This window comes from Carex rostrata, chromosome 22 (assembly GCF_964058835.1).
Source record: "Carex rostrata chromosome 22, lpCarRost1.2, whole genome shotgun sequence".
Taxonomy (NCBI): domain Eukaryota; kingdom Viridiplantae; phylum Streptophyta; class Magnoliopsida; order Poales; family Cyperaceae; genus Carex; species Carex rostrata.
Window position 1 is genome coordinate 5,448,478 of NC_135939.1, and position 25,374 is coordinate 5,473,851.

The 25,374-nt window shown below is 33.7% G+C and overlaps 2 protein-coding genes and 1 long non-coding RNA gene across 3 annotated transcripts; 2 read left to right on the plus strand and 1 right to left on the minus strand.

Annotated features, from left to right (window-relative positions):
• Window positions 1-5,127: 5,127 nt before the first annotated feature.
• LOC144573942 (flavonoid 3'-monooxygenase CYP75B137-like) lies at window positions 5,128-7,681 on the minus strand. The gene is made up of 3 exons (XM_078323723.1): window positions 7,220-7,681; window positions 6,247-6,729; window positions 5,128-5,904 (listed from the first exon to the last, which is right to left on the minus strand). Exons 1-3 carry the CDS (start codon window positions 7,622-7,624, stop codon window positions 5,278-5,280), a joined length of 1,515 nt encoding a protein of 504 aa, XP_078179849.1. The 5' UTR covers window positions 7,625-7,681; the 3' UTR covers window positions 5,128-5,277.
• Window positions 7,682-13,813: 6,132 nt separating this feature from the next.
• Window positions 13,814-16,097, plus strand: LOC144573944 (uncharacterized). Its single transcript, XR_013518109.1, has 2 exons — window positions 13,814-14,166; window positions 15,830-16,097. It is a non-coding gene; the product is annotated as an uncharacterized LOC144573944 (long non-coding RNA).
• Window positions 16,098-21,101: 5,004 nt separating this feature from the next.
• On the plus strand, window positions 21,102-23,724 carry LOC144573943 (flavonoid 3'-monooxygenase CYP75B137-like). The gene is made up of 3 exons (XM_078323724.1): window positions 21,102-21,590; window positions 22,099-22,581; window positions 22,919-23,724. Exons 1-3 carry the CDS (start codon window positions 21,117-21,119, stop codon window positions 23,543-23,545), a joined length of 1,584 nt encoding a protein of 527 aa, XP_078179850.1. The 5' UTR covers window positions 21,102-21,116; the 3' UTR covers window positions 23,546-23,724.
• The last annotated feature ends 1,650 nt before the right edge of the window (window positions 23,725-25,374 follow it).

Below are 25,374 nucleotides of genomic sequence, written 5' to 3' on the forward strand. Positions count from 1 at the left end.
ATAATTAATAGTATAGATTATTTATATATCATTGTTATCATCTTTAGTATCCAGCTTATATGAGCTGAGATTGAGATTCAGTGTGAAATGAATTAAATATTAAGGTATATCAATATGTCATTGTTATTTTTTTTTTTTATAACAATGCTAAACTAGAAAAATAAATAATGAAGTTAAAAATAAAAATAAAAACAGAGAGAGTTAACTCTATTGGAAGAAAATAATATAGGGTCTTTACATAACGGATTATATCAAAATAAATTTAGTATTCGGTTAATCCGAAATATTTACTACTGCATCGAAACAATTATAATAAAAAGATAAAAAATTTCAAAAGTCCATGATCAGAGGTGGAGTTACATTCAAAGAATGAGAGTCAATTGACCTCATTTATTTTGAAAATTTTCACACTTACACACGATTTTCTACATAGTATAAGATAAAGTGTTATAGATACGATAATAATATTATCTTCCATTCGCAGTTTGAAAATTTTATATGATTGACCCCCATAACTTGAAAATCCGACTCTGCTTTTGTCCATAGCGAAGAGGTCTTTGAGTCAGTTTTAATCTTGCAAAAGTTACACCTAACTCAGTTTAAATAAATTAAGCACTTATGTAATAATATAATTTACACCTCTAGAACTAGTACTTGATAAAAACATTCAATAACAAAGATGTCAGAAATTAATGCTACAAGATGTTGAACTGATTTTAACTGAATATATAAAATTCCTTTCTCAAAAAAAAAAAAAAAAAAAAAAACTGAATAAAATAATACACAGTTTTTTTAGTATTTAGCTTAGTTTGAGCAATATTTTTTAGTGTTATATATCTGCCCTTTATAATAAAAAGGAGATCTAGTGGGCAATATTTATTAAAATAAAAAGTAATAACTAGGTCAAATTAAGAGATATTTAGTGAGTTGTTTAATTTAATTTATATTTGAGTAGGCTTTTTAATTAATTAGTTGACTTTGTTGGCACCTGAATTTAATTGGTAGTCTTTGACTCTAAGTGGAATATAATTAATTGATGTTGCTTTAAATATAATTGCCGACTCAGGAATCTCTGATAGGGACACCCATTGATGTAAGGGAGAATTTCACGTATACCCCTCAAAAACTTCAAAATTACGTACTCACCCCTCTAGAGTTTGAAATTACATATTTCCCCTCTAAACTTAAAAAACTCACAAATTTACCCATTTTATTGTCTTTTATATTAAAACTCATTATATATTTATAAAATACTTATTTTACCCTTTAAGAAAAGCATATAAAGTTCATCGGACTCAAATTTGAATATGAACGGTTCCTCTACCATCTGATCCGCGCGCATCACATTAAGATCTATGTGCATTGCATTATGATCTGTGCACGTCATTTCAATATGTGTGTGTATTTGCATCAAGATTTGTGCTGATCTTGCGCACGGATAATCAAGATTCGTGATAATCAAGCGCGCACGGATATTAAAGCAATTCTGATCAGTGTGCATTGCATTATGATCTGTGCACGTCATTTCAATATGTGTGCGTATTTGCATCAAGATTTGTGCTGATATTGCGCTCACAGATCTAAAAGCAGATTGGACGGTAAAGAAATTGTTCAGATTCAAATTTGAGTTCGATGGGCTTTATATGCTTTTAATAAAGGGTAAAATGAGTATTTTATTAATTTAGAATGAGTATTAATATAAAAGACAATAAAATGGGCAAATTTGTGAGTTGTTGAAGTTCAGAGGGGAAAATACGTAATTTCAAACTTTAGAGAGAGGAATATGTAATTTTGAAGTTTTTGGGGGGTATACGTGAAATTCGCCCTTGATGTAAGATCTGAACTAATTCTGGTTTTAATGGTTGTTTTGTTAAAACTATGTATATGGAAACCAGTAGCTATGAGCACTCTGTTTCAGAAATAGTTCTGATTGCACTGGAATTCTCCATGTGCCGTGTATAGGGCTGTCAAAAAAGCTCGCGGCTCGTGGCTCGTGGCTCGCATCTAGCTCGCTCGCTAACAGCTCGCTCGATAGTGGACCGAGCTGTTAATGAGCCAGCTCGGCTCAGGCTCGAGCCAAAATAAACGAGCTGAGCCAGGGGTCAGCTCGGCTCATTAAGCTACAGTGAATTTAGAGTTTAGTCCAGTCCCATTTTTAAAGGCACAATTATGCAAAATTGATGTATTTTCGGTTTGGGAAGAAATAATATGGCTTTAGTTGCTTGAAGATATGCCTGCTGGACAATTTCTTAAATTTTTTGAATGGGATTTCTTATTTTTTTTTATTTTTGAATTTGTATAATAACAGCCCAATAAAGCCCAACGAGCCAGCTCGTCAGCTCGCGAGCTAGCTCGGGCTGACTTGTCACAAGCTGAGCCAGGGGTTTTGGCTCGGGTGACCTAGGTCCAGCTCGCTCGGTCCAGGCTCGGGCCAAAATAAACGAGCTGAGCTAAGACCCAGCTCGTTTACAGCCCTAGCCGTGTATACTTTATACATACTCTGAATGGTAATTAATTAAAAAATTGGTTTGCTAGTTATAATGCATTTAATTTGGTTAGAAGAGATTAGAGCCCTCTTGCCATTGTTATAGATAGAAGTGTCACATCATGATTTCCAAAACCCCAAAAACATTTAAAACTTAGGAAAACACATCATGTCAACTTCTGTCCAGAATTGTTTTACTTCTTCCAAAATCAACTTCAACTGCTGCATGCGTTAAAATATCACAAGTTGAGATTCAAGTGATAGCCATTTTTCAGAGAAAACATATAGGAAAATAGTAAGGAACAATCCACTGTTATTAATCAATATAATCAGTGGTGGATCCATAATTTCTATCAAAGTAGGACACTAATTAAGTTTAAATAGCTAATTGGATTCAAACCCATTAACTTATCGGTTACTTAATTGCAACTCAACGCCTATAACTATGTTTATTAAAAAATATGTTATAATCATAAAATCGATTGCACCTATTAAAATATTTTTATATGCTAATTAAAATTTATTTGGCACAGTTCAAAGTAGGACTTTTCTTAGTAAATTAGCAGATTGAACTTAAAACTTAGATAAAAATGTGACCGATATATATATTTGAATAATAAATGTTCAAAAAATTTGGCCAATCTATTTCCTTAGAATTGTAATGATAGGTCCCACCGGTAAATATTTCTTGTTCTCTTCTTCTCCTTCATTTTATTTATGAAATACGCAAAATCGACTAAAACATGAAAGAAATCAGTTCAAGAATCATACTAGCTTAGCTCAGAGGAAGGCACTACATCGTTTCAGAAATAGACACACTAAATAATTAATATTGTATCAAAAAAAAATTTTCAAATTCCGAAATACAAACTTACCCTAATTTTTTCTTGGATCCGCCGTTAAATATAATATGCTGCAGTTTTCGATGATTGTAGCATTTATTTATTTTTCACTAGGATCCCGTGTAACTTTTCTCTGGATTGATGTTTCTTTTATTTGTTTTCTTCTCAATTTACAATTTATGGCACTTCATAAAAATGGTTAAAAATCAAGTCTTCTTAAAATATATCCTCTGTTATTATCATATGTCGTCTGATTTACATTAATATTCGTAAATGATATCGATTGAACCTTTAAGATTTATCTTTCTTTAACTGAAAATATCAACATAATATACTATACAATTTTTCAGACAACGGACTGTAATAAATTAACAAATTGTAATAAAAATAAGTTACAATATTCTATTGTAGAAAACCGGCATATTAATTCCTTTCATAATATGGTGAGGTATGCACTTTAACCATTTTAAAACTTCATCTAAAATAACTTATTAATTAGATATATTGTATATATCATGCAATTTTTGTACAAATTAAAAGAATTACACCATTATATTTTTATGTCGATATGCATCAACAGCTAACAAAGGCAATATATCAAATTGTGACCATTTGACCCTCTGCTGATGGCTATATATGGAAATGAAGCCAAAATCTCATATTTTTTTTATATGCATCTAATTGAAATATTTTGAAATACATATTTAATGGTAAAATCTCTGCCATCACCTTCAGAAATATTCGAGCTATATCTGTGGAGAATACTCAAAACCATAGGAACAAATGAATAATTCGGATTTAGTTTGGCAGGGTCAAAAGTTTGTGATTCGGAAATAATTCGGAAATGATTCAGTATTACAAGGAAGCAAAAAAAAAATCCCTAAAAAGCAAAAAAGGTTAAAAACAATTAAAACAAAAATTTCACGTTTTATTCCCGAATAATTTGTGATTTGCATTTTATACGTATTTTATTCGCGAATAAAACGTATTATACATTTTTTTGCGTTTTATTCAGTATTCGGTTCAAAAATATAATAAAAAAAAATTAAACACAAATAATTCGCGAGTAATCGCGTATCTGATTAATATGCTTAGAACAGGCTCTGATCTGGATTGCTAATAATAAAACCACGAAATGCGTACACCTTTTATGCATGGGGTGATTTAATCATTCAAGTCTCGTGGAAATTTGGGGTCAATTGGAGATAATTGGGCTTAAGTTGGGGCAAAATTAAATGGGGTTTATTTGGATAATGGGCCTTCATCAGCCTGTTAACTGCGAAATTTACTAAATGAGCCCATTAGTTCTTCTTAAGCTCGGCCCAATATGTTTGGACAATGGGTCTGCTCTCGGCCTGTTAAGGTCGACCTGTTGTTAATTGTTGATTACCAAATTTTCTAATGAAGGCGTTGAGGGATTTTTATGCCAGATAGCGAAATGACAGTAAAACTGTAGATATGTTCATCAACATAAAAAATAAAATAAAAATCAAATTTTAGAATTTGGTGTGATTTGAAAATTGATTATCCACTTGATTTTACCATCGTTTGATCGATGATTAAATAATTTTTAGGCCGCATCAAGTTTGACACACGGCGTCACATTTTTCAGTCTTTCATGGTGTGGTTAAAGGATTTTGTGGGGTCGGGAATGTGGTTAATGCAGCTAGGGTTTTGGAGAGAGTAATTGGTCTTGGAGTACGGCCTCATGTGGAGACTTGGGATTTGGTCATACGAAGTGTGTGTGTAGATTATTGCATAAGGCAAGAAAGAAGATAAAATCTTAGAGTTGCTCAAGTATATGTTTTATTTTACATTATGAATTAAGTACTTGGTTTCCTAAAATAGACTTTTATAGTTACACAGAATCATTCATTTCTATTTTGTAATTGTATGCTTGAATTTGTTGTATAAGCACAGTAGGAATTACCACGTCCTCTAGATCAATAATTAGTAATACAACTCATCCTTTGATAGCCTGGGTGTGGGTATAGCAACCAAAGGGACAGCCATCTTTGTCACAATCCCAAATTTCTCTAACAAATCAATCTCATTACCTTCTGGGAGCTTCCAATCAAATGAATGCACCATTGTGGCTAGCAAATGACCTAGCATTCTCTCAGCCATTGCAACACCTGCACAAATTCTCCTTCCTGATCCAAACGGTAAGTAGTTAAATTCTTTGCTACTAAAACCCCTCTTAAATTCCTCTTGTGAAAATCTCTCTGGTTTGAACTCCAGTGGATCTGTCCATTGCGATGGATCCGTTTGAATTGCCCATACATTCACAAAAACTCTTGTACCTTCTGGTATGAGGTAGCCATTAATTGTACAAGGGGATCTGGGACTGTGTGGAGCGAGGAGAGGAAGTATAAGGTGGAGACGAAGAGTTTCTTTAATGACACAAGAGAGGAATGGGAGTTGTGGTAAGTGGGATTCCTTCACCAATTTGTCTTTTCCCACAACTTGATTAAGTTCTTCTTGCAAATTTTGGAGTATGTTGGGATTTTTCATAATCTCAGCCATGGTCCACTCAACAGTGGTTGATGTGGTATCTGTTCCTCCTATGACCATGTCCTGTAATACAAGGTTGTTATTTCTGAGAATCTTGATGTATGGAGATAACAGTTTTTCTGTTTGTGCTAACTTAGAATCTTCCTAGAACTTCTTTAAAAAGTAATAAAGTTCTTTAGGACTTCAAACCTATTTGCAATTTCATACTTACTCTCTTATATTTCTGATGTTGTGCTGATTTATGGTATTATCTTAAAACGGAGTAATATGGCAATTGGCAAACTCTTTTCTGACCATGAAAAGGAAATGGAAAAGCAAAGTATTAAAGGAGCAACGTTGCTAATTCCATTTTGGTCCTCCAAGAAGGAATGGAAAATGTTGTATAAGATTAGTAACAGTACATACCATGAGCAAGGCCTTAACATGATTCATAGTGAAGGGGTTTTTGCTATCTCTGTCTTCTCTCTCCATCTTTAGCATGACCCCCAGGAGGTCATTGGTTCTTTCCCCTTCCCCGCTACATTTCTTCTCTATCATTATCTCAAAAATTCTGTCTAATCTCACCCTTAACACTTCCATCTTGCTCTGAATCCCTTGCAAATCAAATTGAGCCAAGGCTGGGAAGAAATCTGACACATTGGGCCGACCAAGCAAGTCAACCATGTCAGCTATAACCTTTTTGAAATCTTTGCCAATCAATTCTCTCTCCTTGTCCACTTCAAGTGTGCGGCCCCATATCATGCTTGTTACAATATTCATCACAGTTAAAAACATTTCTGCACCGATGTCAACCGGGGTACCACACCTTTCACGGATGAGGCGTATGGTCGACCGAATCTCCTGCTGCCAAAGGTCTGAGAATTTGTCGAGACTGGAGGGAGACAGCACCTGTCATGCCCATTATGCTGGTTGTTAGTCTGTGCCAAGTGGATGGATGGTGTATGTTGGTCCATTAGCTAAGAATTGACACATTGGGTTAAACTAACTCTATCATACCAATCAGATTGTATCTAGCTTAGTATTTATTTTAGTTTATTTCCGGTGAAATGGATGAATTGAAACATTGCTTAACTGAGGTTAGAACATGAAGTTCTTGTTGAAATGATTCAAGAGCCCATTACAACTAAGCTTTGTGAACCTATATGCTCGGGAACTGCACAACAAAAGGTGCTGCAACTTTCAAATTCCATCTGTTGTGATTCTGTTTCTTTTTACAAGTCTAATTTAAAGTTTAGTATTGTCCAAGAAAATGGTAAGAAAAATGGTTAGGATAGATTGAGAATAATACTGGCCAGTATTATTGGCTTTATTTATTGTGTATTTTTTTTTTTTATTATAGTTTTGTCATTTGTTGACTAACTTTTAATTCTAATTATACCTCATGCACAGTAACACGGCGGAGCATGCGCCAGGTAGGTCCATTAGGAGACCAGAGTATATCTTTGCCACCATAGGTAGCAATGATGGCAGCTGCAGGGACGTCTCGATTGGCGAATGTGTCGTCATGTTCCTGCAAGATGGCATGAGCCAGAGATGGGGAGGAAATAACAACTATCAGTTTAGAGCCGAGTCGTAGGGAGAATATCGGGCCATACTTTTTGGACAGATCAGCAAAGTATGTGTGAAGTGATGGATCGAGAAAGGGAAGACTTCCAACGAGAGGGAGCCCTGTGGGGCCTGGTGGCAGTGGAGGTGTTCTTTTCCTGCGAAGTAGGAGAAGGGTTGTGTAGAGGAAGAAAGTTGTCAGGAGGAATGTGTAGAAGAAAGTAGTGGGTTCCATCATTGGAAGAGAGAGGTGAGAGTGTGAAATTTGTAGCAGATGAGATCTGCTAGCAATGCTTCTTTTATCACGGCTTCATGTGGTGATGGTTAATTGCTATTTGTTTAAGGTATAGCATTGAATTTTTTTCTTCTACTCTGTCATTTAGTGGTGATTGTTATTTGTCATTTAGTAATGGTGTTTGTAATCTAGACGCTGGAGATTTTATCATCATTTTGTCTTAACCGTACTACCGATGATAGTTTCAGAGTAGCTGTTTCCATTTAAAAAAGTTGTTAGGATCTAAAAAGAGCCAACGCATATTAAAAGCGGACCCGAACAATCAGTGGATGTCATATTATAATAAGAATGAAAATATCTGAATCTTTCTGATGGCTCCGCGTATAATAATAGAGTTAGGGGTGATCTACATTGAATCAATAGATAGATGGTGCTTGGCCATTCATTTTAAAAGATATGTACTGTTCTGTCTTTTCAACTATACGTCTATACAGCTTCTATATTTTGATCGAGACCTGATACAACCGCCTGACGCTGACATACAAATAAAAGAAAAATAAATTTTGTATATATTCTCATCATAATTTCTCGATTTAAATAATTTTCATCAAAATTTAAAATTAATTATTTTTCATCTTAAACTCACTTGTTTTATTAATATCCCCATTTCTTAATTTAATCAATTAAAAATAAATATTAATTAAAAGTAAGGACAATTTTGCCCTTAACATCATATGTACTCAGCACGGTCTCTAAGGTAATCAGAAATATCAAAGCCCTCGAGACTAAGATATGAGTCCTTCTCTGACTGGTTACTTACCCTTTCCTGGATATCTGTGTATAAATTTATAAGATACATGAAAAATTGAATGAGAGGTAAAGTTATATATATAGTAGATCGATAATTTGTTGTTCGAAAAATGCTACTATCACATAGCAAAATTTGCATCAGCTTGAAACAAAGACTATCCATTGAAGGGAAAATAGTGCATGCTTTTCTTGAGAGCAATCAAAGAAATAATAAATAATAAAAACAAAATATATTGTCGTCTGCTAATTTGATAGGCCGGATTATAATTTTTCTTCAAGCATTGCGTGTTCGATGGACACTGTATTCAAATCGGTATAACATCCGTTTAGAACTTTCCAATTCTCTTCATGATTCATACATGTTGTTTCAATATTTGTGCTTATTAAGCACGAATCATAAAGCGGATCAAATAATACCGAGGAGATTTAAATCCGATAATTTTTCTACCTGTTTAGAATCCAACTTCTGGATTAGTTTGTCATGGCCTCATGGGTGTATTTGGGCCTATTATCTAAATGCCGTATTCGCCTATGTGACTTTTCATTTAGTCCTGATTGTCTGCATCGTATTCTGGAGCACACATCGTGCGCCTAAATGATAAGATCTCATGTAACTAAAACTCTATACAAATTGGTGTGTCAATTATCGCCCAAGGAATCTGGATTCTTAATTGAGTAGGGTTAAAATACATCATTGGTTTTGTGTTCCAACTATACCTCACGTCTCTATCTCTGTTTGCAAAGTTCAAGCAACCGCTCAACATGATATACATATTAAAATGTGCTTAGTGACCAAATTTTATATTTTTTTAAATTTGTTTACTATTTTTTTAGATAGGTACAAAATCACTGAATCTAGATCATTCAAAAACAGTAATTTTGTACATATCTAAAAAATAGTAAAAGAATTTCAAAAAATATAAAATTTAATCTCTAAACATATTTTAATATGTATATCATGTTCAATGGTCACTCTTCTTAATTTAGTCCAAGTCGCTGATTCTGGTCTCAGGTCATTTGACAAAGATAATGGCACTTTAGCCTGACAAATATGTCATTTCCTTATCGTTGAAATTTTTAATTATTTAATATACGGTGAAATTTACACCGAGTTCTATTGTTTTTATGGACATGAAATATGGACCGTATATATCATGTGTCTGTAATGTTGCATTTTAATTTCAGGATTCTGATAGTAGTCTCTGTACTCTAGTTTTGACACTGCTTATACATCATAACTATCATAATTATCTGAGCGGACTGTAAAAATTTCAGTGCTGAATTTTCTTTTTAAAGTATTAATACATATGCATGCAATTATTTATATCTATTTATTTGAACAATTTTTACGTAAATAATGTCCCTCTAACCAAATCCCCCACATGTCTTTGCACTGTCTCCAGACTATAACTACCATAACTGTTTGGAGGACCGCAAAAACTCTAGTGATGAACTTTTTTCTAAAGTATTAATGCATATGTACAAAAATATTTATACCTATAAGATGAACAATTTTTACGTAAATAATTATCTCCCAAACCAGATCTCACAAATGTCCCCGTACAATAAATATCTGTGAAGAAACACTCAAACTAAATGGGTGGGACCACACACATTTCTAAAAATATTAATATTGTCATAACTATATGAGAGGATTACAAAACTTGATATTTTTTACATATGGCGTTCGATGATGTCTGGAATTATTAATATCAAGTATTACACGTGTTTATATCTATGCACTGAAGTATTTATATGTATATATATTGTACAAAGTTTAATTTTCAATCATTCGATCATATCAAGTTACACATCAAGTATCAATATCTTATGCATTGAAGCATTTTTTTCTATTTGGATAACTATTTTTGTTAGAGAAATATTAACGCAGGGACAATTGAAAAAGGTTAATGCGGAGACGATTGGAGAAGGTTGATACAGGGATACGGGATCCCCACTACTTCATTAGAGGAAGGTTGGTATGGAACTATTGGTGGATTGGAAAATAAATTATCATAATAATTTACGCATCAAAGAATTAATATCTTATATTTCAAGTATTAATATATAATATTTTAAATATTTATACCTATTAAAGGTTGATGCGGAGACGAGCGCGAGATTGAGAAAGAAATGACTATATAATTAATGAGAATCATAATACAACCTTACTCTATTATTTGTTGTGGAGTCAGAAGAGAGACTGAAAAGAGAGATTCATATAATTATTCTTACTCTCAAGATGATCAAGATTGTCAAAATAAATAATTGTCTAAGTAATCGTTTCTCTTTACAATAATCACAGAAAATATACCTTTTTTAATGAAAGAGTATATTAATTACCAAAGGACAACTAATACAACGATTATGAAAATAAAAATAAGTAAAATAATGGACATTTTCATTATAGTTAGATAAGTGGTGAAGTTTCAAAATTCTTTCGTCACCGAATAATTGTCAATATAAATTAATTAATAGGGTTAAAATGCATTAATTTCGTACTTTAATCGTGCAAATTTCAATCATGTTTCACGCTATTTTTTTATTTTCAAAGTTCGAAAAGTTGATCTGAACTATTCAATATAATCTTTATTTAAAATGTGTTTGAAGACGAAAATTTTATATTTTTTTTAATATGTTTTGGTTTTAATGAGACACTGTCAGGTGCCTCAGCTTTGAAGCTGAAGATACGGTTTTGGTTATAGAAGAGGACGAGGAATCCTTAAATGCCCCCAGCCTTTGGGTTGGGAAGGTGAGCCTTGTCATAACAGAAGGTCGGGCACTTTTAGGTGCCTCCAGTTTTTGAGCCGAAATATTTGGTTTGGATTTTGCAGAAGAACAGGATGCCCCCAATATTTGTACTGGGTATGTCAGTCTGGACTTAATAGAGGCTGATGCAGAGATCTTTGGGGCAGGAGGAGTATAGTATCGACTCCTGCACTGTTTTAATTTGCAGAGTTACCTGTGGACCCTATGGATGGCCATCAAAGTGTCATCAACCGTTGAAACCCATTTCAATTTGGGCCTAAATTAAATTTAGAATTTAATTCAAAAGCCCAAATTAATCAATTAAATTATGGGCTTATGAATCAAGGGGTATTTTGGTAAAAACACCTCAAAATCGACCTTAGAGGGGTATTTTGATAATTTTGGAAACTAACCCTAATGCCTATATAAAGGCATGAAGGGTGAGAGAGAAAATCATCCTGATAGTTCATATTAGATCGATTCAAATATCATTTTCTCTTTCTCGTGTTTCATTCTCTCATACGTAATTCACGTATATTCTTGTGAGTTGTGAATAGTGTTTTTGCGAGAGTCGTGAATAGTGCTTTTGTGAAAGTTGCAGTTTCTATTTTTGCATATTGTCGTGAATCAGTTTTTTCGAGATTCATGAATATTGATTTTATGGCTGTCATGAATAGTGTTTTTGCGAATACCGCGGGTAAAGTATTTCTGGCAAAATAAATACTGACTCTCTGGTTATTTCCTGGTGGACATTGATAGAGACATCAGACGTCTGGTGCTTCGAAAGGGAGTCATATTTCAATTCCAATTCGAATTTAGAACAAGGTACAAAAGAAGCTCAAATCCTTTTGTTGCCTGACCTTATTGCATGGGTTCCACTGATGCTGGACAGCTGCAGTATCAACCAAAATCTCCATTATTAGCTGAAAAATTAAAGAAAAAATTGATTATTTGTCACTCCAAAACTTTTAATTTTGAAAATTGTCACTCTAAACTTTGAAGTTATGCCAATGCCACTCTAAACTTTAAAATTAGGGACCGACTAATAGTCCCCCTATTTCAGTCCTCTATCTGTCCCCCGCACTAAAAGACAAAAAAAAATAGTTAAAACGTGCTAACTACCACCAAAAAGCAAGATTAATGCTATTTTATTAATAGTCAAAACGCATAGTATTCATACCTACGAATTTATAGTATTCATACTTATTATCAGAACCATTCGTCATATGTAAACACAAGTTGGAGGGGACCAGTAATGACCAGGGGGACCGCTGACGTCTTGTGACAGCCTGGATTGGGGACCGCAATCGTCTGAAAGCGACATTTGCCAAGATTGGGGACCAATACAGCGAATCTATATATTATTCATATCTAAATAAAGAAGTATTCATATCTAAACAAATGAAGTATTCATACTGACGATTGTGAAGTATTCATACATGTTTGAAATAATTTATACAATTCAAAATTCAAAGTCAAATTCATCTCTCTCACCCCACCTCTTCCAAGAAGTATTCATACTGATGATTACGAAGTATTCATACATGTTCGAAATAATTTATACAATTCAAAATTCATTATCAAATTCATCTCTCTCACCCACCTCTTCCAAGAAGTATTCATATCTAACATGAAGTATGCATATCTAACAAATGAAGTATTCATATCTAACTAATGAAGTACTCAATATCTAACAAATAAAATATTCATATATATAACTATTCATATCTAACTAATGAAGTATTCACACATGACACTAACAATATTCACATCTGACACTAATAATATTCACACCTGCCTATATTGGGACCAAGAAATATTCTCAACAAACTAGTATGCATATCTAAAACAATGAAGTATTCATATCTAACTAAAGAATTATTCATACTGACGATTACGAAGTATTCATACATGTTCGAAATAATTTATACAATTCAAAATTCAAAGTCAGATTCATCTCTCTCATCCCACCTCTTCCAAGAAGTATTCATATGTAACATGAAGTATGCATATCTAACAACTGAAGTATTCATATCTAACTAATAAACTATTCATATGTTGCACTGTGACAACCTTCGCTGGGCTAGCATGAACCCCCTCCAATGGTGCACCACGCTCTCCCCGCCGAATCTCGACGGTGCACCACTCTCTCCTTGTCGGATCTCGACCGTGCACCATGCTCTCCTCGTTGAATCTCGACGATGCACCACGCTCTCCTCGCCGGATCTCGACGGTGCACCACGCTCTACTCGCCGGATCTTGATGTTGCACCACGCTCCCCTCGTCGAATCTCGACCGCCATCACAACCATCGGCGTGGGTAGGTGGTGGCGAGCAGTAGAGGAGAAGAACAGAGTAGGTTTTGAGTTGTGTTGAATTTTTCTTCCTTTTTTTTAAGAGAAAATTGAAGAGGGTGGATTTTGACCACATGGGGGAATAAAAAATGAAAGTTGTTAGGGAGACAGATAGGAGACAGATTCAAGGGGGACAACATCTTTACTCTTAAAATTATGCCAATGCTATTTTAAAATTGTTTAATTCCTAATTTTACCCCAAATAATATATTACTCTGTTAAAAACAAAATAATAATAATAATAACAATAATACCTTCTCGAAAATCAGAACCTAGCCTCTCTCAATCCCGTACTTCTCTCTCTCAATCTGCCGTGCTTCTCTCTCTCAGCCCTTCCTCAGAAATCGCGACCCTAGCCTCAATCTCCCGTGCCTCTCTCTCTCTCTCTCTCTCTCTCTCTCTCTCTCTCAACCCTAGCCTCAATCGCCTCCTACTTCCCCCTCAGTAGCACTCCGCCAATTCCGAATCAAAATCCTAAACAGCAGCCTCAGCAGAGAGCGATTGAAATTCGTATCCTTCACGGTACTGCACTTTGTTCAACAGAAAAGATATCACTTCCACCTCAGCAGCCTCAACATTATCTGTACTGATGTTTATGAGTAGATGATATGGACAAGTCATGGATTTCTAGTGGGTAAGTGTAAGATTTATGAGTAGATGACATGTTTAATTTGTTTTCTTTCCTTTTTCTCAATTGGTAAATTCACGTATGGAGGAGTAAAAGATTCCAGTACAAGTTTAGACAAATACGAAACTATAAGGGAAATTATGGCAAGATTAGTGAACCATGAGTTAATTACTTTCAATTGCCTTATACAGATATGAACCTATACAGATAACATGTTCAATTGCCTTATACAGATACTTTCAATTGCTTTATACAGATAATCATGAGTGAAATTAATGAACCATATGAAAGATAAGAAGGCTAAATTGGGTGGTTCTTTGCAAGAAAAAACCACTCTTTTTATACATCTGTTCACTCATGGTTCAATAATTTAACAGAAAAATTGGGTGAAGATATGTAAATATGTGATTCAAATATGAACCCGATTCATTAATTTAGTCTCAATTTAGAAGAACCTGATTCATTAATTTAGTCTCAATTTTATACATCTGTTACTTTATTCTTGCAAAGAACCATCTCTGTTGCTATTTAAAATCGGCACTGCACAAAACTGATTTAATTGCAATATGTTCATAAGTCAAAACTAAGCATCTATTAATTGGAGATTGCTGTCAATTGTTGTCTGTATACGATCTGCATCAATTTTGGGAGATGAATTTTGTCACAAGTTAAGCCAACTATATACGAACTGCATCAGTTGTTGTATGTTACTGAATTTGGTTTCTAATCTGAGAATCATGATTTGCTTGAATGGAGATGAGACCAAACGGTTGTTCTTCTGTTAATTTTGGGAGTTTAGAAATACAAACCTTTATGAGCAATGAAAACCTAAAATTCTATTGAAAATTAAAGTATCATGTTGAACGGTACTTCAAGAAGAAATTCTTAGCAGAGAAATATTGTTTTAATGAGGTTGGATTGACTATAAAGGCTGCATGTTCTGTGGGAATCAAGAGTAAATTATTTGTGAGCTGTATCTATGGATAGATTTAAAATAGTTACCAGCCTTTAAACAATGTGTTGGTTTTAGTTCCATTGATTACGTCTAGTTGAATGCAGTTGATTCATGCCCTTGTACCCTTGTTTAAATTAGATTTTGCTACATGCCACAAATATATACCTAACTATAACCCTTGTTTAAATTAGTAACTATTTGTAAGAATCTGAATCTTGATTTTGTTGTTCTGACACTAGTACTAGCAGTTACCAGTGCATTTTGGTCACTGGTACACTGAATTTGGATTTTCAGGACTTGTTTGCAAAATAATTGTTGTTTGGTGTGTTCTATGCAAAATTCCTCAAAGGGCCAAATTGTTTTTTTTTTTACACTGGTACACTAGAATATATCATGTCTTAGTATGCAGACTCTGTACAACCTGAAATTTATTATAGATTAAATTCAGATTGTTCATTTTGTTCATTTTGTTAGTTCAAAGTTCAATTTCTATATACGACAAGTTAAAAGACAAAGCATTATGTTTCCAAAATTGTGCCTAAGTTATTATTTGGTTAAACATCCCTTTTTCTTATTTTTTACATAAAATCATTTTTTGATGATTATGGCAATCTTTATGCCATTCACCCAATGATCTCACAATTTCATAATAAATACAGATTGGCATCATGTCTTCCAACTTATTCACTTACTATTCTATTTGTTTTTTTGAAGGCCCATGGAGGAAGGATGTTGTGCTGAAGAGATAAGCGACGCAATAAATCAAGATGCATCTGAAAAGCTTGTTATTAGACTATACTTGTATTTATTTTGCAGTGAAGTGTGTGTATGAATTTATAATGAAATACTAAAATTGTATTTTTTTTTTTTTTTTTTTTGCTGTTTTGTTGTATAGATAGGGATAGTAATATTAATTCCTCAGTGTTGTTTTGCTGTTTTTGTTGTTTTCTTGTATAGAAAGGATGGCAATATTAATCCTCAATGCTGATTTTTTTTTTTTTTTTTTTTTTTTTTTACATATTTGGAGTTATACTTAACTATTTTCTCAACTTCAAGGTTGATAATGAAATTAATCTCTAGATTGATGGGTTTTTTTTTTTTTTTTTTTTTTTTCTATTTCAATATTTGGAGTTAGCATTGGCAAAGCCAAAAAAATTATTTAGTGGTATTGTTCAATATTTTAATGATTTAAGGCCATAGACGCTACTGACTAGTAGGACTACCATTTGTATCTTCATAGAAGTATCTAACTCTACACAAGCAACATTGCAAAACAATTATTCAGTGGTATTGTTCAATAAAAAAGATGATATAGTCCAAAACATAAGCAACATTGCAAAACAACAATAAATTGCAAAATTGCCCTCTAGGTCACACTTATTACACAATATTACTGTCCCTTGTGTAATGCAACATAAGAATCATCAATACTAGAGTAACATGTTTCGTGTAATGCAAGAAGACAGCAATACAAACAACAACAACACAAGAAATACTGAGTAACATGTAGTCCAAAACAGCACAAGAAAATAAGTAACATTGAAATACTAATAAGTGACGTAGTGATACAGGGACATGAAGCTGTAGAAAATAAAATTGATATCCTCATATAATTAATTACCACAAAAATAATATATACAACAATCATCCAAAATATCCAAAAAATCCAAAAAATCCAAAATATCCAAAATATCCAAAACATGTAAATTCAAGATATAAAGAAATCCAATAGGCTTGAATGGACTCCAATAGGAGCAAGGAGCAACACTCAATAATAATATAATAACAATTATTTTCTCCACTCTCAACATGGCAGTTTTATCACCCTGCCTTTCCAATTACCTTCTTCATTTCACATCACTTGCACAACCCCATCATAACGAGACATCAGGCTCAAGACCTTTAGAAATTATGTAAAGTCAAAATTCCAATGCCTATTCAATTTCACCCTCCTTGCACAGCTCCTCAATAAGAGGGCAATAGGTCATTGCATCAGGATCAAGCCCTTTGAAAATCATGACATCTAGAAAATACATTGCTTTCTCAATTTCACCTTTCTTGCACAGACCAACTATAAGAGGGTTGTGGGTCACGACATCAGGTTCATGCCCTTTGGAAACCATGAAATCTAGAAGATCTAATAAAATTAAATAAAATAAATCAAGTATGTCAACCAAATTAAATAAAATCAAAGTAAATAAGGTTAACTTCGGAGCTGTGTTCTTATGTATCCTTTGATGCAAGGCTCTTAACTGGTTTTTCTTATCTCAGTTCTATGACAAAAAATTTCATAGTGTCACTGATCCAAATTGGAGTGATGACAAAATTAAAACTAACCTTAAGAAGAGAAAATTAAAACATGTATTTTGATTTTAAGCATGAATTTCTGGCTGGTTTGTCACTTTTATATTTTTATTTATACCAACTTCATGCTTTTGATGGCTGGTATCAAGGTTAGAATTCATATGTATTTTGTTTAGAACTGAATTTTACTTAATGCTTTTGTTGCAGATTTTTGCTAAATTGTACTTGTTATTTGTGTTTGCCAAATTGTCAAGTCATTTTTGCTAAACTGTATTTTAGCCCCAAAAGGCATACAACATCAGTAAGCTCAAATGCAATGCACTTCTTTTGTAATGCATATAACAGGTACCTTTTAGTCATCAAAAGGCATGCATATCAATAAGCTCAAGGATGAAAACTTTTTGTCATTTTTCTTATGAAAATCCAAGGAATAAAATATATAAATTTCAGATTGGTAAACTCTATTTTATACACAAATTGCTAGAAAGGATTATTATATACCAACTAAATTGCTGAATTGAAATGTTGCTTCTATACTCTACCTTAATTTCCAACAAAAATTACAAAGATCATTTGTCAAAAATCCAGTATCTTTTTGTAGTTTACGCATTTGTAGAATACTCTCTGTGAATTTTCTGTGGTACCGCTCACAAATCTCTTCACATCGATCCCGTAATTCGGCAGCTGATTGGGTATGGAAGAAAAAGTGATGGTAAGTTGGTAACCATATTCCGAAGCAACACTTCCTCTCTTTCGGTTCTACTTTGTCGAGCGGAGAGGAAATAAGAGAGAGGGAAGGAAGAGCTTGCATGTGGTCCCACATCCCGCTTTCTTCCCTTCTGCGGTCGCCACATAGTCGCTCCCTCACTACATGCTTCTCCTCTCGCGCTCCGCGCCTTGTCGTCTTCTCTTTTGAAAGGTATTTCTTCCCTTGGGCATACTCTTCCCATTTAATTTCTCCATTACGAATGAAACTGAAACAAAGGGTACTTGGCTTAGGGTTTCTATTATGAATATGCGATTATTTCAAAAATGTGAATGATGGATGAAATTGGCTGGCAAGTAAATAATCAAGAAAGTTGGTTTATTCTTTTGTAATAACCCCATGAAATATTTGCCAAAATATTTTGAGCATCAATTACATTACTTGAAAAAGTTATGAGAACGACAAAAGTGAGACAAGCAAAAGACAAATTGACCGTAAAGTAGAAAAAGAAGTATAGGACCAAAAGTAGATATATGTATTAGATAATATTGTTACTTACTCTTTTAATTATAATTTGTATGACATTTTCAGGGTCTGGTACCAGCTGGTCGGTACAGATTTTCTGTTCAATAAAAAATTGGAGGGGATGCTTGCTGGTTTGACAAATTTCATGAGACTGGTTTATCGTCCTTTGAAAAGAAATCAAAAAATTTCATAAGTGTCTCCAATTTGGACACTGGGTTAGGAATATAATTTTTTTTTTTTTTTGGGCATTAGCTGGTACACAATCTTTATTTGTTCTCAAGTAGTTAAATGAATGGAGAAATAAGAAAAATGATCAAATCTTACCAGTGGAACAGAAGCAATCAGATGCGATGAGGGTATATCATAATCGAGGGTGTAGCGGTGGTGCGGAATGGCGGGGAGAGAAAGAGGAAGTGAAGGTAAGAGAAACAGGTTAGTAACTGATATTGAAAGTTTTCTTAATTGTCCAGAGTTATGTTAGTTTATTTCGAGATTTTGTGTTTAGATGACAGAATATATGTTTTTTGTTATGTTGTTACCTACTCTCTTAATTCTATATGTAATTTTGCACTTTTATATTTTACATGACATTTTCAAGGACTGGTACAGCTGTTTGGTATCGGTTTTCTGTTCACTGAAAAATTGGAGAGGCTACTTACCAATTTGACAAACTTCACGAGACTTGTTTGTCGCCGATTGACAAGAAACCAAAAAATTTCAAAATTGTCTCCAATCTGGACACTGGTTTAGGAATAGAAGTGTTTTTTTTTTTTAATTAGCTGCCACACAGACTTTTATGTTCTTTAGTAGTTGAATAAATACAAAAATTAGGGAAATGCCAACAAATCATACCAGTTGAACAAAAGCTAGCAGAGGCAGAGGCAGAGGGAGTAGATCGCAATCAAGGGTGTAGCAGCGGTGCGCATTTTTAGATTTTTTTTTTATAAACAATAATTAGAAAAATGATTTTTATGAAACCAACATGATTATTTTTTTTTTTTTACAAAAATCATAAGAACAGAAATGTCATTTTGGTTCCTTGTATTTTTTGGATCGAAATGGTATTTTGGTCCCAGCTGTTTTCACAGATTTTGAGAAAAGAAATATGTTGAAAATTGTAAAAATATCTGGGACCGAATTGTTATTTTGGTGCCAAAAAAAAAAAATTCGGGACCGAAATGACAATTACGAATAAAAAAATAATCATGTTGGTTTCATAAAAATCTTTCTTTTTTCTAATTATGGTTATTTTTGCCCCTTCTTCTTTTTTGTTTGCTGATAGTTCTTGAATTTAACATTTATTGAAGGCAATTACGAATAATGTCCTCATTGTTGTTCTAACACTCTTGTATGCTATCAACAACTAAAAATTTATAAATGCCAGTAGCAACTACAATATCAATAAAAAAAATATAGTATCACTCGACCAAAAAAAAATCGCTTAAACTTTTTTATTTTAAATTTGTTAATTTTTCTCTGATTTATGGTTTTATATGCAGTTATATTTCAAACCTGCCCCAGTGAACCGACATTTTTAAAAATACCCAATTAGCAAAATATTTTAATAATAATAATCAGGTTTTAGATAGAATTTTAAAAGTACCCAAACCGTGGAAAAAATTTACGGCTTCGAAATTTTTTTTTCTTCGCAAAACAGAATTTTTTTTTATTTGTTATATTGAAATATTAGAAATGTTGAATATATTTCTTTGAAAATAGATAGAATACAATACAATTTGATTTATTAGAAAGATTGTAACAAATAACTCGGATCAACATTTTTCAGGTCGGATTTTTCGCGGTTGTAAGAAAAATTAATATATTTTTTTATGTGTTATTGGAAAAAAAAAAAATGCTTGGATTATGAGTTGTTGATCCCAGTTCAAAATATTAGCTCGTGAATTTTTAATATATTTCTTAAATTTTTTTAACTATCGAAATTTATGAATTTTTATTTCTAACAAAATCCAGATAAGTTTGTTCTACTATTACTAGTCGAATACTCAAGTGTGGTAATAGAAACTTTGATACAATTTTTAGTCATTTGAAACAAGGACAAAATTGTCCTTTAACTTTTCATTAATATTTATTTTTAATTGATTAAATTAAGAAATGGGATTACTGATAAAACAAGTGAGTTTAAGATGAAAAATATTTAATTTTAAATTTTGATAAAAATTATTTAAATTGAGAAATTATGATGAGTATATATATAAATTTCTTTTTCTTCTTTTAGTTGTATGTCAGCATCAGGCGGCTGTATCAGGTCTCAATCAAAATATAGAAGCCGTATAGTTGAAAGGACAGAACACTACATATCTTTTAAAATGAGTGGCCAACCACCATCTATCTATTGATTGCATGTAGATCACCCCTAACTCCACTATTATACACCACTACATGATAGGGTAGCAGAAAAAAAATTCAATGCTATACCTTCATCAAATAGCAATTAGTCATCACCACATGAAGTCAGATCTCATCTGCTACAAATTTCACACTCTCACCTCTTTGCAATCCCTCACCTCTCTTCCAATGATGGAACCCACTACTTTCTTCTACACATTCCTCCTGACAACTTTCTTCCTCTACACAACCCTTCTCCTACTTCGCAGGAGAAGAACACCTCCACTGCCACCAGGCCCCACAGGGCTCCCTCTTGTTGGAAGTCTTCCCTTTCTCGATCCATCACTTCACACGTACTTTGCTGGTCTGTCCAAAAAGTATGGCCCGATATTCTCCCTACGACTCGGCTCTAAACTGATAGTTGTTATTTCCTCCCCATCTCTGGCTCGAGCTATCTTGCGGGAACATGATGACACATTCGCAAATCGAGACGTTCCCGCAGCTGGCATCACTGCTACCTATGGTGGCAACGATATAGTCTGGTCTCCTAATGGACCTACCTGGCGGATGCTCCGCCGTGTCCTTGTGCATGAGGTATAATTAGAATTAAAAGTTAGTCAACAAATGGAGACAAAACAATAAAAAAAAATATAAAAAAATTACACAATAAATAAAGCCAAGAATACTGGCCAGTATGATTCTCAATCCATCCCAACCATTTTTCTTACAATTTTCTTGGACAATACTAAACTTTAAATTAGACTTGTCAAAAAGAAACAGAATCACAACAGATGGAATTTAAAAATTGCAGCACCTTGTATTGTGCAGTTCACGAGCATGTAGGTTCACAAAGCTTAGTCGGCTTAGATGTAATGGGCTCTTGAATCATTTCAACAAGAACTTCATGTTCTAACCACAATTAAGCAATGTTTCAGTTCATCCATTTCATTGGAAATAAACTAAAAATAATACTAGGCTAGATACAATCTGATTGGTATGATAGGGTTAGTTAAACCCAATTTGCCAATTCTTAACTAATGGACCAACACACACCATCAATTCACTTGGCACAGACTAACAACCAGCATAATGGGCATGACAGGTGCTGTCTCCCTCCAGTCTCGACAAATTCTCAGACCTTTGGCAGCAGGAGATTCGGTCCACCATACGCCTCATCCGTGAAAGGTGTGGTACCCCGGTTGACATCGGTGCAGAAATGTTTTTAACTGTGATGAATATTGTAACAAGCATGATATGGGGCCGCACACTTGAAGTGGACAAGGAGAGAGAATTGATTGGCAAGGATTTCAAAAAGGTTATAGCTGACATAGTTGACTTGCTTGGCCGGCCCAATGTGTCGGATTTTTTCCCAGCCTTGGCTCAATTTGATTTGCAAGGGATTCATAGCAAGATGGAAGTGTTAAGGGTGAGATTAGACAAAATTTTTGAGATAATGATAGAGAAGAAATGTAGTGGGGAAGAGGAAAGAGCCAATGACCTCCTGGGGGTCATGCTAAAGATGGAGAGAGAAAACGGAGATAGCAAAAACCCCTTCACTATGACTCATGTTAAGGCCTTGCTCATGGTATGTACCGTTACTAATCTTATACAACATTTTCCATTCCTTCTTGGAGTTCCAAAATGGAATTAGCAAGGTTGCTCCCTTAATACTTTGCTTTTCCATTTCCTTTTCATGGCCAGAAAAGAGTTTGCCATATTACTCCGTTTTAGGATAATACCATAAATCAGTACAACATCAGAAATATAAGAGAGTAAGTATGGAATTGCAAATAGGTTTTGAAGTCCTAAAGAACTTTATTACTTTTTTAAAGAAGTTCTAGGAAGATTCTAAGTTAGCACAAACAACAAAATTGTTATCTCCATACAACAAGATTCTCATAAATAACAACCTTGTATAACAGGACATGGTCACAGGAGGAACAGATACCACATCAACCACTGTTGAGTGGACCATGGCTGAGATTATGAAAAATCCCAACATACTCCAAAATTTACAAGAAGAACTTAATCAAGTTGTGGGAAAAGACAAATTGGTCGAGGAATCCCACTTACCACAACTACCATTCCTCTCTTATGTCATTAAAGAAACTCTTCGTCTCCACCCTATACTTCCTCTCCTCGTTCCACACAGTCCCAGCTCCCCTTGTACAATTAATGGCTACCTCATACCAAAAGGTACAAGAGTTTTTGTGAATGTATGGGCAATTCAAACGGATCCATCGCAATGGACAGATCCACTGGAGTTCAAACCAGAGAGATTTTCACAAGAGGAATTTAAGAGGGATTTTAGTGGCAAAGAATTTAACTACTTACCGTTTGGATCAGGAAGGAGAATTTGTGCAGGTGTTGCGATGGCTGAGAGAATGGTAGGTCATTTGCTAGCCACAATGGTGCATTCATTTGATTGGAAGCTCCCGGAAGGCAATGAGGTCGATTTGTCAGAGAAATTTGGGATTGTGACAAAGATGGCTGTCCCTTTGGTTGCTATACCCACACCCAGGCTATCAAAGGATGAGTTGTATTACTAATTATTAATCTAGAGGATGTGGTAATTCCTACCGTGCTTATACAACAAATTCAAGCATACAAGTACAAAGTACAAATGAATGATTTTGTGTGACTATAAAAGTCTATTTTAGGAAACCAAGTAAAAAATTCATAATGCAAAATAAAACCTATACTTGAGCAACTCTAAGATTTTATCTTCTTTCTTGTCTTATGTAATAATCTGTGTGTTGGTCTATTCAAGACCTATGTTATTTTGTTTAGTATTTTAGTGGAAGAGAGATAGAGAAAAGAGAAGAATTCTTATGAAGAAATTTTATTCTATTGTGTTATTCTTACAAATGACATGCTTCTTATTTATATGTCATATGGTGACCTTTTACAAATCCAAGAATATAAATATAACTAAACACAACACCAATACCAAGTGAATGAATTGCACTCCACAACATGACCCTTGAAAACATAAACAATTAATCTATCTAGAAATTCCAACTACATTCATCTAACCATTTGACTAATTGACCATTTAAATAGAAGAATAGTACCAAAATTTAATTGGAACTAGATGCTTCATATTGCGGCTACGCCGCAACCATTATGGTACTGTTGTGCGTGGATGGCAGATTGATGTTACTAGTGTTGTTAATGTAGGAGCACATATATGTAGTGGAAAAACTTGCATCTAGCCGTTATCGAGCGGAAAATCACAGAAGAAATTGTGTATATTTTTGCAGTAATGACACATATTAGAATTTCAAAGGAGTGGAATTTTTCATAGAAAAAGCTGTGCGATCTATTTATGTCAGGGATCCTTAGATTTACTCGAGCAAAAAATTTCTAATTGTACATAATGGAAAATAATATGAATAATTGTAAATATGTAAATACAGTATGCAATTAATTTTGGAAGAGAAGCTGGCTGGAGTTGGACTTTTTACTCCTGTCTCTTTCGTCTATAGTGAACAAATTCAAATTAGAAAACGAACATATCATAAAAAATAAACAACTCAAATTGATCATTCAGTTACCTCTTTCAAGTAATTGAGAGGAACATAATGTATATTGAAAACTTCACAGTTGCTCCATATGGCGACTTTACATGCACTTACTCCATAACTTCACAGTTACCTCTTTCAAGTTTCAATTTCCTAACTCGACAGTTTCTACTACTACTATCACTTTTTCTAGTGGTAGAACAACAATATTTGTTAGCTTTATCCAGAGGGAAGCAAATCAGTTCACCTATCTTGCCCATTCTGATGTTCAAAATCTTTAAATCAAGTAATTTTCGGCACATTGAAAAAGATAGTAAAAAGAATTTTAAAATGTGAAATTTGGTTTCCAAGTACATTTCCATGTGGGAATCATGTTAAACGGTTTGGATTGATCATTCAGACATTGAAAATGGAGATATAGATCCATAGTACGGACTGATGTGTGCTATGCATAGTATCGTAGCCTAACTCTAGTTATTATGTATCATTTGGTAACTTCATGTACAATAATATGGAAAAATATATGAACTTTGAAATACAATGCCTTAGATAATGTTATATAATTAGGTTTATATGGAATGATTTAAAAAATAAAAATAAATATAGGCAAGTCAGGCTTACCTATCAGGCTTGAAGACCAGGTTGCTCTACACAAACCACTATTACAATTGGAAAAAGAGGCAATTAGAGTAAATTATAACTATAGCTTATATTTTACCAAATATGAAAGTGTGTGTGAGAGAGAGAGACTTACTGCTCTTTGATAGGTTGTGCTACTGATTGAGTGACTTACTGCTCTTTGATTGATGGTTTGGGTAAAAAGGGAAAGTTGGGTGAGGCATATAGGTTGTATG